This window comes from Fulvia fulva, chromosome 12 (assembly GCF_020509005.1).
Source record: "Fulvia fulva chromosome 12, complete sequence".
Classification (NCBI taxonomy): Eukaryota; Fungi; Ascomycota; class Dothideomycetes; order Mycosphaerellales; family Mycosphaerellaceae; genus Fulvia; species Fulvia fulva.
The window spans coordinates 2454574-2466144 of record NC_063023.1 but is presented as its reverse complement, the minus strand read 5'-3'; the positions used below and the strand labels follow the sequence as shown (position 1 = coordinate 2466144).

At 53.1% G+C, this 11571-nt stretch overlaps 7 protein-coding genes across 7 annotated transcripts; 2 read left to right on the top strand and 5 right to left on the bottom strand.

Moving 5' to 3' along the window:
- Nucleotides 1-114: 114 nt before the first annotated feature.
- On the bottom strand, nucleotides 115-1116 carry CLAFUR5_14019 (uncharacterized protein; the record flags this gene model as incomplete). The annotated part of the gene is made up of 1 exon (XM_047913167.1): nucleotides 115-1116. The coding sequence occupies one exon, from the start codon at nucleotides 1114-1116 to the stop codon at nucleotides 115-117; it is 1002 nt and encodes a 333-aa protein (XP_047768745.1).
- A 359-nt stretch (nucleotides 1117-1475) lies between these two features.
- CLAFUR5_14018 (MFS-type efflux pump MFS1) lies at nucleotides 1476-2436 on the bottom strand (the record flags this gene model as incomplete). Its single annotated transcript, XM_047913166.1, has 3 exons — nucleotides 1476-2116; nucleotides 2193-2333; nucleotides 2382-2436. 3 exons carry the CDS (start codon nucleotides 2434-2436, stop codon nucleotides 1476-1478), a joined length of 837 nt encoding a protein of 278 aa, XP_047768743.1.
- A 39-nt stretch (nucleotides 2437-2475) lies between these two features.
- On the bottom strand, nucleotides 2476-3114 carry CLAFUR5_14017 (Efflux pump aflT; the record flags this gene model as incomplete). The annotated part of the gene is made up of 3 exons (XM_047913165.1): nucleotides 2476-2719; nucleotides 2827-3034; nucleotides 3087-3114. The coding sequence occupies 3 exons, from the start codon at nucleotides 3112-3114 to the stop codon at nucleotides 2476-2478; spliced, it is 480 nt and encodes a 159-aa protein (XP_047768545.1).
- An 893-nt stretch (nucleotides 3115-4007) lies between these two features.
- Nucleotides 4008-4586, bottom strand: CLAFUR5_14016 (uncharacterized protein; the record flags this gene model as incomplete). The annotated part of the gene is made up of 2 exons (XM_047913164.1): nucleotides 4008-4495; nucleotides 4544-4586. The coding sequence occupies 2 exons, from the start codon at nucleotides 4584-4586 to the stop codon at nucleotides 4008-4010; spliced, it is 531 nt and encodes a 176-aa protein (XP_047768544.1).
- A 295-nt stretch (nucleotides 4587-4881) lies between these two features.
- On the bottom strand, nucleotides 4882-5742 carry CLAFUR5_14015 (uncharacterized protein; the record flags this gene model as incomplete). Its single annotated transcript, XM_047913163.1, has 1 exon — nucleotides 4882-5742. The coding sequence occupies one exon, from the start codon at nucleotides 5740-5742 to the stop codon at nucleotides 4882-4884; it is 861 nt and encodes a 286-aa protein (XP_047768761.1).
- A 620-nt stretch (nucleotides 5743-6362) lies between these two features.
- On the top strand, nucleotides 6363-7411 carry CLAFUR5_14014 (uncharacterized protein; the record flags this gene model as incomplete). The annotated part of the gene is made up of 3 exons (XM_047913162.1): nucleotides 6363-6914; nucleotides 6964-7327; nucleotides 7386-7411. The coding sequence occupies 3 exons, from the start codon at nucleotides 6363-6365 to the stop codon at nucleotides 7409-7411; spliced, it is 942 nt and encodes a 313-aa protein (XP_047768760.1).
- A 1040-nt stretch (nucleotides 7412-8451) lies between these two features.
- On the top strand, nucleotides 8452-11553 carry CLAFUR5_14013 (Mediator of RNA polymerase II transcription subunit 5; the record flags this gene model as incomplete). Its single annotated transcript, XM_047913161.1, has 1 exon — nucleotides 8452-11553. The coding sequence occupies one exon, from the start codon at nucleotides 8452-8454 to the stop codon at nucleotides 11551-11553; it is 3102 nt and encodes a 1033-aa protein (XP_047768759.1).
- Between the last annotated feature and the right edge of the window lie 18 nt (nucleotides 11554-11571).

Below are 11571 nucleotides of genomic sequence, written 5' to 3'. Positions count from 1 at the left end.
AACCATACTACATGCTGTGGTCCTTTGTCTGCTTTCCATCCTTCCTTGTGCTTGTCATTCAAGGTACTGTCTCGAACCCATGTGAAGACTACCCGGTGGCGGTCGACTCTCCAGCTACTCCCGATTCATTTCGCTACTGTCCAGAGCCGCCTCGAGGTCCCTCCTTGCCCGCCATATGCACTCGTGATCTTCATTGCTGTAAAGCCTCCCCTTCCAGCTTCCCTGATGCTGATCAAAGCTTTCCTGATGGATCTTGCGAACCATCTGGCGAAGAATTTGGCATGCAGTGTACGCAAGAGGCCCGTTCTTGTTCTTGATGATTTCCAACAGCTCATTGACCTTGTCCTCGTTGAGCAAGTAGCTTACACGGCGCGTCGTACTGAATACTACGCCACTAGTACCTTGCCACGCGAGATGCTCAGCCTCCATCCAGTCAATGATACTGCCGAACGTTGTTGTGGGTGGGAACGTCATCCTGCTCTGGCAGTGACCTCCTGCAGAGCGCAAAATGACTTGGATCTCGAGAATCGGCTGCTGTCGTACCAGCATGCGACGCCAAGCGGCATCCTTTGAGGATGAAGTATATCCATCGAGAAGAGTCTGCCACTGGAACTCGCGTCGGATGTCGCAGAAGATGTAGACGTAGTAGCTGCTGACCGACACTGCCAAATCTAATCCGGAAGTAAAGTCCAACTGTGGAATCGAGAGCTTGGAGTTGAATACAGGCTCGGGATAGAGCGTGCGGAGTTGAAAGGCAGGGAGACTTACCGCTTTCTCGAGTAGCAGTGTGTTGATGTCTTCCGTTGATGCGTGTATGTGTGGTGGTGCTCCGGAAGGCTCGAGGAACAATAGGCGCTGTAGCTGCTTCGAGCCTGTGATAGTGTCACGAAAGGTACGGCTGACGGCTTGTGCGCGCAGAATGTCGTGGGCTGGCAGGAGAACGAGTATCATCTCCAGCAGCTCCGGGATCGCGAAGACTGCTGTCGCAGATTTGTTGGGTTTCGGCATCATGGTGGTCGGGACTGAAATTGGCAATGCCGAGAGATCGTCTTCATGAGGTGTTGTTTGGCTTTGCGTGACGAGTGGCATGTTCGGAGGTCCTTGCTGAATCGGCATGCGGGCGCGGATTAAGATGTGGTTTTGATGTCAGTGCAAAGGTGAACATTGGGGTGGTGAATGCCATTCGACTCGAAGCGTCTCGATCCCCAAACCCCTTGCCGTCTACAAGGCAAGTGCATATCATCGGAGTTTGCTTGCAACGAATGGCGGTGGGCGAGACAGACGTCCGCAGCAGCTTCCATGCATGAGCAGATGGTCGGCGTTTTTGCTTTGTTGCAACATCTCGGTCATGTAGCTGGTGATGTTTACTCACTACATGTATTGGAAATACTGCAGCTACGTTAGCGACGAGTGAATGGTAGTACATAGAGAAGGACTATCCAGTTTGACCTACCACACGAATCACACAAAACCACTCACCCATCTATCTTGGATGTGGTCCCCTCCGTACTTTCGCCATTCTTGACAGATTTCCACTCAATGCCGAGTGCAAACAGCACAGACAAGCACGAAAGGCCCAGGGTAATGTAGAAGACATCCACGATAGCGCTATTGTAGGCAGTCAAAACCAGATCGCGATACCGCATCGGGACGACATCGATCAGCCCAATAGCACCATGTTGCAGCACAATATTTGGGTCCACTTGCGGCACACTAGCGACGAGATCGCCAGCCAGTCTGCTCGGGAAGACGTTCTGCGCCACCGACAGCACAATTATGCCACCGAAAGTTTGTGTGAAGCTCAGAAGCACCAGCGCCATGGGTATCTTGGCGCCTTCGAGAACCGTCTGCACTGCGAGAAATGGCGGCTGGAAACTCATTTCGATACCCATGCCGTAGGTGACCTGGAAGCCGATCCATCGGCCAGCGGATGAGTGGGGGTGAAGGGTAGTGAGGAGGCCGGTTCCGATGGCTGAGAGAGATGTTCCGAGTAGCAGGACAGGGCTGTAGTAGCCGATATAAGTCGTGACGGGTCCACCGAACAGGGCGAAGAAAGACATGGAGACAGCCGTGGGAAGGCACATAAGACCAGAACCTAGAGTGGATGCGCCACGTACTGCTTGCAAGTAGAGAGGAAGCTGCAGTACAAATCAGCAGCGTGGTATCTGTTTCAATCGACGTGACGACGGTACTCACATAGAAGGAGACAGCCCGTAATGCCGCAAAGTTACAAAAGGTCCCAAGGCTGGCAGAGCTGACGCTTCGTGAACGATGCATTGTCAGTGGAACCATGGCCGTCTCCCCCGCCTTGTGCTCTACGCACAAGTAATCAGCTGCCAGCAAGCCAGTAATAACGAACAGCAGGATGATTCACCAATTACCCCAATCATACTGCGTTCCACCCCACTGCAATGCGAGAATGAAGCAGAACGTCATAGAGGGGTTGCGTCCCAAGGCTGCCCCAGTCGACACGGGCTATCTTCTCTTTCTGGTCAAGATTAGAATGTTCAGGTCCGCGGAGTTGGGAGTACCGAAAAGTATAATGAGGATGTCGACGACTGCGAGTGGAATGACGATGTAGAAGCAGACTCTCCATGTTGTGTAGTCGGCGATACTTCCGGCGATTAATGGGCCGAAGGCGAGGGCGGCGCATTCCACGCCGCCACATATGGCGAAGTATACTGGTCTTCTCTCCAAGGGAGTGGAGTGGGCCATAATGCTGTCAGAGGAGTGGTTAGAGAAGTAAGTGCCCTGTCGATACGAAACGTAACGTGTATATCGCTACGAAATCTTGTCCGTCGTAGGTTCAGTTGCGGAACGACTCACATGTTAACACCAGCATTAATCCCAGCAGTTCCCACGCCAGTCAAAGTCCTCCCCAGGATAAAGACGGCAGAGACCAGAGAAGCTGCAGTCAGGATAGATCCCACGACGAAGATCAAGAACGATGAAAGGTCAAGCTTCTTCATTGAATAGAGAAGATACAAACGTCCGTAGAGGAGCAACGGCGCGCATAGGCCCAGCAAACTAACGTCTCAGACTGTTAGTGAATCTTCCGCTTTTGGGCACGCTGCGAGAAAACATACTACGACGTCTGATACCAGTCCAGGTCATTGAGGGCGCGGAATTGGTCAGTGATCACTGAGAGTACCGATGCAGCTACTGTCCTGCAAATCGATATCAGTGAAAGGTCCTCAAATGCTTAAGCATGTCCAAGATGAAGGAGGATGGCTGTTGCGTACAAATTCCAACGAGGAAGTTGCCCAGGAAGAGGCATATCAGCAGAAGGAAGAGCTTGAAGCCTCGTGGCGGCTTGAAATCTGCTGAATGTGGATCTTCGTCGCTTTGCACATGCGCAGCCGAATCTTTGTCGGAGTGGAACTTTTGGGCCTCTCAATTTTCTTTTGCACCGGATACCATGGTCTCTAAGCGAGGAGCAGAACTTGAACCGCAAAGGTCGGCTTTAGATTGTTCTGTAGTTGCGGAGTTGGGTTGCGGATCAAAGCGGTGTCCAGTAGCCGCGCCTTTGACGGGTCCTGTCATGGTTCGATCGCACTGCGAAAGGCGGTTGTGCCACATCAGGAAACTCTTCTCGACTACCAAGGTAGTCAGCGGACAGACGTGACGAAAGAAGCAAGACAAGACCTTTTTTAGGGGTGCCGACTGCTTGGCGCAGCACATGGGAGGGCCGGATGTACATGTAACATACTCTACGAGTCTGTCCGGGGCTGGCTACTATTCTTCAATGATCATGTAGCGCGATCGGCGCGGCCAGCGCTCCCTCGCGCTCCTTCACGCCGCGCGTCTCTCATCAACACTGCTACTGTGCCTCCCAAGTCAGGTGTTCGCTCCGCCACGTGACCCCGGTGCGGTCCACAATCATGCCCATGCGAATCTCAGGAGGAAACTCCTGCTTCACGAAGGACTTGTGACATGGCTCATCCGGCAGTAGTAGATCATCTCGATCTCGACCAATCTCTTGAGGGCCGATACACGAGCATGTTTCGTCAAGAATGCTGGTGAACACGACTTGCCAGCTCGAATGCGTTGATGGTTTGACCCGGAGTGTAGAAGTCGATTTTGACCAGCTGAGTCTCTAACTCGATGTTGAGATGCACGAAGCGTGACCTCGCCGTGGCGTTGTCGGGCTGACTGGAGAGTGCGCAAGAATGGGTAGAGAAGCAGACACCATGGGAGTAAGTGCAGCTTGACTGTGAGCTGCGGGAGACCAGTAGAGCATTACGACCGAGGTAAGATACGGTAGCTTGGTTGTGGCAGGCGATGGCATGATCAGGCGGGTAATCTGAGGGCCGCATGTAGAGCTTCTGCCGAAGACGTCTGGAGGTCCAGATCATGGCGCGGAACTGCTTGGAGACTCGCTGAGCAAAGGGAAGATCCTTCATCGGGAGTTGAGCGAGCACCATCTCAAGTAATTCGGGTATATAGAGGACCTTCGACGCTGCACGAGCGGTGGCTGATGAGGTGGTACCACTCACTGCGAAGGTGGTCAGCGCGGCTCAAATGGTACTGGCAAGGGGCCTACCATGCGGGTGCTGAGCACGGTATCTGAGATTTGCGAACCCCATCTTGTGTTGGTCGTCGTGTGATGTGATATGGTTCCAAGGCACGGTGGAGTCCTTATGATATTGTGGTGGTGAGAAGCGGCATGGAGGCACGGGAGCTTGTGCAGAAGTCGACGTTCTTGCAACATCTGTCGGATCGTTCTGTATGAGAGACCAGTACACTTCGCATGGACTAGCATGTGAAATAGCAGCTCAAGGCCCTTCCAAATGAAGGTGTCTGGGCTTACTGAAGCTATCGTCACCTCTTGCTCACTCGCTTCTTGCTGAGGAACCCCTTCGATGATTGCCTTCGATGGTCTCAGATCCCATCCGGCATACCACCCCCATCCCTCACATGCGGGTACCCAGGCCTGTTACTATGCATCCTCGGCGCCTCATCATCCTCCGGCGCCCTCGGTCCCACCATCCAATCCTCCATTGCCAGCCAACTACTCCACGCCTTCTCCGCCGCCGTCAACTCCTCCATCTTGGCCTCATCCAACGGCTTCATAAACGGCACAGTCTCATCCCCACCCCCTCCACTACCATTGTCATACTGTTTCTTACAACTCCTCCACCCTCCATGTTTCGCCGCGAAGAGGTAGTTCCGTCGCTCGCACTCAACATGAGGCATGGCGCCTTTGACGTACTCGTCGCCGAAGAAACCGTGCAGGATCGCGGGCTTGTCGAAGCCGGTTACGACGAGGCGGCGGATGTAGGGGATGGGGGAGACGAAGGTAGGTGGTGCGTCGGGCCCTCGCTGGCCATAGGGACTGCGGCCTCCTTCACGTTGTTGGCGGGAGAAGGCATTGAAGTCGAAATTGGAGCTCGTTTGCGGGCCGCGGGAAGTGGACGGTGGTGTTCCTGATGATGTGATGGGTGTCGTCAACCATTGGAATGGGAGGCGGATATTGATCAGCGCGCAGACGGCTTGTGTCGCGGGCTCAAACTGTGCATGGTCGACGAAGAAGCGCTGGCAGGACTGGTAGGCGGGGTGCCATTCGAGGACGTCGAAGTTGGAGCTGTCCATAGATGGCGGGGCGGGCTCGCCATCCATGGCGCTGTCTACAAACCTTCGTGAGCCTTCTTGTCGTTCGCGGGATGTGCCATTACCACGGGGATAGAGGCCGTCGGGAAGGTAGGAGATGGAGTTGAAGTGGTTGTAGGGCATGCTGCCCATGGTGGGAGAGATGAGAGGGGTGGTTTTGTCGTGCAGGCTGGGCGTTGGGCTAGTTTAGTCGTATAGAACTAGGCATCAAGCTGCAGTGCAGGTCAAGCTATCGTTTATGATATGTGAGTGCGGCGGGATCCGGTGAGGTATAAGAATGATCAGTCGGAAAGCAGAAGCGCCTACCGTATTGGTGGTCATGATAGTTCGGCTCTTTTCCCTTGCGAGAGGGTCTGTACTGCAGTGAAGTCATTCTAGGAGGGGGAAGGCTTCGTTCTGCCCGCCGGATAGGGTGGTATGCATTCGCCAAAATGGCTGTTAGTGCTACCGCAAGAGACGTGACGGAGGTGTGAGAGGGGAGTCCAGACCCAACGGCAGGGATCAGCTTCGGCCGCGACCAATCGACTGTGTATTACGCCGCGTATCGCTTCAACACCTCAACACGAGGTCTGCTCCGAGATCCGCAGCCATGAGGGTGTGCAGACTGCGCCTTGTGCGACAGAGAGGAGGCGTGCACGTGGCGTGGAAGTCGTTCGAGATGGCTGATGGGGGGGGGGGGGAAACATCTCCACGGCCTACTACACGCCGAAGCTGGACCTGTCGAATCGACGTCATGAGCACGCATTGCTTGCATGGCCATCGGGAGAGGGAGAGTGTGGCTTCTGGTCACCAGTCTTCTTGCAGCACTCATATCGTTCCGCATGTCAGCACTCCGCAAGATGGCAGACCAGTCCTTCTCCCTCGCGACCCGCGTCAAGCTCAACAGCGGCTTGTCACTGCCACGGATCCACCTGGGAGTGTACCTCATGAATGGGCGTGAGGCGAACCAGGCAGTCCAGTATGCATTGGAAGCTGGATACCGTGCGTTTGATAGTGCGCAGATGTACCACAATGAGAAGGATGTCGGCACAGCCATCTCGGACTACTTGAAGTCGCATCCGGATCTGAAACGGGAGGACATCCATTACACTTCCAAGCTGGCCAGTAACAGCGATTATGATCGTGCGAGAAAGAGCATAACGAAGAGTGTGAAAGAGTGCGGTCTTGGTTATATCGACCTGTTTCTGCTGCATAGTCCGTATGGTGGTAAGACAGCAAGACTGGAGAGTTGGCGAGCAGTGGGAGATGCCATTCAAGACGGCGAGGTCAAGATCGGAGGCGTGAGCAACTTTGGCGTGAAACATGTAAGTGCAGATGTACGCAACATTCAGAACCAACATTAACCGTTCCCAGATCGACGAACTCCTCGCCTCCAACCCACGAATCAAACCCGCCGTCAACCAAATCGAAGTCCACCCCTTCAACACCCGCACAAACATCACCTCCCACTGCCAGAGTAATGACATCGTGGTCGAGGCCTACGCACCTCTAGCAAGAGCTTTGAGAATGAAGCACCCCACAATCGTGGAGCTCAGCAAGAAATACGGGTGTACGTCTGGGCAGCTGCTGGTGAGGTGGTCGTTGCAGCATGGGTTTGTGCCGTTGCCCAAGAGTGTGAAGAAGGAGAGGATACGGGAGAATGCCGATATTGGGTTCTTCCAGATCGAGACGGGGGATATGGAGAGGATGGATGGGTTGGATGAATATCTTGTTACTGGTGAGTTTTGCGGTGGGCATGGGGTTTGGTGTATTGATGCTGACATGTTGAGTTGTAGATTGGGATCCGGTAGACGCGGACTAGATAGCATAATTCACAATCATAAGGCTGTATGACAAGATTTTAATACCTTTCTGCAATCCCACAGTATAAGACCGAGCTCAGTCTTTGAGAATCCTGTTCTAGCAAAAAGGGAGATCTTCCATCCTCCATGCTCAATTCCGCACTAACATGGATACATCTTACTAAGAATTTACCTCGACCACACATCGTCTCTTGAGTACGATGCAACAGCAAAAAGTTAAACCGCATGATGCTCCTCGACAGGGAATCGAACCCTATGTCATTGTTAGCAATGGTGTAGGCGATGCGATGTGTGGCGTCTGAACAAACCTGGTCTCCCGCGACATGCGAATCGATCGATTGACAAGCGGCTACACGCTGTTAGTTAATGCTCGCATCGCATCGACGGCATTTATGGAGAGACGAACAAATCATAGCCACTAGACTTTGATGGATATTAGTGACCGGTCTGATACTTGATGACCGTGGGAACTGACCCATCGGGGATGAACCGAAGTGAATGTTGAACATTTGATGGTGATTGGTGAGCATCTTGGTTGCATGACTGATTATATAGCTTTGAAAGAAGAGCGGGGCACAGTAGAATGGCCCTTGGAGTGAGCTCTTCGAGGTCTGCAGTGGGGAGGAGAAAGAGGCTCGTAGTGGGTCACTTGTGATGAGTTCTGCTTTGGGGTCTGACATGCGGTCTTAGAACTCGTCATGCTCTTATGGATAACCTCATTCAGCTCTACTATACTGTTTGACTAGACTGCCAAGAACTGTGCTCTCTGACAACGTTTGGAGCGACCCAGGGTTGTGAATTTAATGCTAGGATCCCCAACCTGGAAGCCGAGCAAGCGACGTCGAGTCTTCGGAAGACAGTCGGCCCGGCTGAAGCCGCTGGACTTCGCATGCGCCACAAAACAACCTCTCTTTCCGCGACAATAGCAAACATTTACAATACAGTAGTGACGCTCGCCATGCGTGACGGGCAAGAGTCGACATCCGTGTAAGGACCCGCCCACTTACAAACGATTCACCATACAATATAGAATACGACAATGCCCGGAATAGATGCACCGCCGGCGCGGGACGCCTGGCGCAAAGCATTCAAGAACTCCTTTCTTCGACGACTTCGAGCTGATCGATTAAGGGCACCATTAGAGACCCTCCATTCTCGCGATCCTGCCAGGCCTGAGGATATAGCCGATGTACTGATAAGTTTTCGCGCTGCAAAGGGTGGACAGGATGATCCGCTGCTATTCAGCTACGCCAAGCTGCTGCTCACGGAAAGCTACATATCATCAAGCGATATATTGTTAGCACTACTACGACATTCCACATATGGGCCAGAGAAAACGTACAAGCCAGAACGGAAGCAGCTTCCAGGCCTCCCATCATGCGAAGAAAGGATGTTCATCCTGCTCACCCAGCAGCACTCAACGACCGACCTTCCGAAATCTGCCCTTGAACTCCATCGCCTGATTCACAGCGTCGTCCATTGGCTCAAAGCAGTCAGCCAACATGAACTGGAGAAGCAGATCGCCGGCGATGTCGACCACGCTAATGGCGGACAATCGTTCGGCATGTGCGAGGCTCTTGGGGCTCTTGCACTGTCTGTCCTCGGCAATCAGTCCATCCGCGCGGTCACGAAACAGAAGTGGTGGAAAGCAGGCAGAGCAAAGATAGTCGCCGAAATGGAAAGCTACGACATGCAAGTACTCCAGAACATCAACTCGCAATATGCCGGGAAGCTGCAGCAGATCACTGGACTTTCGCCATACATTGCACTGGATGACAAAGGAAGGCCGCTATTTAGCAAAGAAGCGATTCTGAATTCTGTCGGGGAAGTGTCTCCTGTGCACTCACGTGCTGGCCTGTTCATCTGGCTGAACGCTGCCCTCGCAGCACGACCGCTCACAGATGATGCAACGATACAGAGTCACCTCTACAATCGATACTCGGGCGACAATCAAGCACTCGTGTCGGATCTACTTGTGGCGACCTTTGATGTCCTCACGAATTCGATGCTTCGCAAGGAACCACGCCAGAATGTGAAGACGATCCGCTCGTTCCTGGTCAACAAGGTGCCACTCATCATCTCCGCTCTGTCGGGCATATCAGCAGAATCCTGCATACAAATGGCCCTTATCCCTGGCGGTATGATATCCATGGACCCTCTACCACCAATCACCTCGGGCGCTACCGAAATGCGAGAGTATCTGACCACTGCTCGCCTGGAATTCCTCCAAGCATGCCATTTACATGGTCTTGTGTCAGAGGGTGCCGTCGCCGCAATACTCCAATCAAGTGTAGCTCTGCCACGCGTACAGAAGCTCAACAAAGAGTTCCTGATTTCGCAATGCGCGAACAATGTGAGTCGACTCGAAAGCCTTGTTGAGGACCTGGACGCTTTTCAGGGCAATGCCGGTGCGATTTCTGGTTGCGTTGTCGAGACCATTCACAACTTATGCATGAGCAAAGACACAATGTCCCTTAAAACAGTTTGCAACGCTCTGATCAAGAAGATCCCGCGCATGGACATCATCATGCAGTACGCCCAGCCCAGCATGCTACTGTTTCCACTCTGCAATATTCTCAATGGCTGGAGCCACGACCAAGACCAGTCTGAATTTACGCCTCAGTACGAGGAGTTCGCATCTATTTTGCTGCTCACGCTGGCTATCGTCCACCGCTACGAGCTACACTGGTCTGACATCGGTCCGATCGAGGAGACATTCGTGTCACGATTGCTCGACAACATGTCCACGTCCTTACCGGGGTCCGAATTAACGAAACAACAAAGCACGCAATTGTCGAAATGGATAGCAGAGGGTCTATACGCCGTCGACGAGCATGGCGAGACCAGCGGCATCGGAGACGAAGTGATGCGAAAGTGTCCACCGCAGGACTTCTATCATTTGGTGCCCACGCTTTTCGAACAAAGTGTCTTGGCCTGTCGAGCTGGTCGGCTGCCCATGAAGACCTTCAAAGGCGGACTTGAACTGCTTCTCGAGCCATTCCTGCTACCTTCACTGATCATGGGCTTGGGTTGGCTCGCTTCACACTCATGGGAAGATCACAACGATGCAGAGACATTGCTGCAAATACTGGACAAGCTTCTCAAGCCGTCGAGCTCTTCGCACGAAACGCAAGCCATGCACAAAACGATTTTGGCCATAGTAGCGACGCCATTGTACGAATCTTTACAAGCACTGCTCATGAAGCAGCCCGACAAGAAGAAGGCTGCCGAGCTGGCCAAGCTACTCGAGCCCTACCTCAATCAGCAAAGGACGTTGAGCTGCCGAAAAGGAGAGCTTGATGAATGGCTACAGACGGAAAGCGGTCTTGCCAGTCATGTTCAGCGCGGTATTCGAGATCTTACGACTTGGGCATCCACCTCGCTGAGTCCACCCAACCCGCCACCGCGATACACATTCAAGGAGTTTGCGGTCGCTTGTCAGGTCTTAGAGGGCAATGCTTTGCTAGACGCAATGGTCGAGGAGGTCGCACAAAGTCTGAATATCCCGATCGCGCTCGACGTTTGCGTAGCACTGGCATGCGCGCCTGTCCCGTTCCCAATGCGAGCACAGCACGAGACCCATACGACAGGCTTGACTGCAAAGCTGCGACAGAGTATCCGTCTTGTGTCGGAAAACCCTCAAGGCCTACTGGATCGCAAGCGTCTTCACGCTGAGATCCTGGTAATGCTGAATCGACGGGTCGGCCAACAACTCCGGGTCAATCAAGTGCCTGCCATGGCACAAGCCATCCCGATACAAGATCAAACCGCAGCAGACCAGATTATGCAGGAGCTTGGCCTAGACATAGCTACTACCGACAACGCGATGAACAACACAGGAAACATCGATCAGGATCACATTATGTCGAATATTGATATCTCAGCCAATCCGACTGACCAGGAAATCGCTAACATGACAGCTCCAAACAATGACTTGGGAGGTAACATGCAGACTGGCCAGGCTTCGACAGGCATGATGGGCAATGTTGATAATCTGACGGGTCTTAACTTCGGCATAGGCCAGTCCAACACAAACAATGCGAATCAACAAATGAATTCGCAGGATCAAGACGAGGACATTTTTGCTGGCCTGGACATAAACAATGAGATGATGAGCGACATAGACTTTGACTTCTCGTAGGAGGGAAGAACTGGCGAA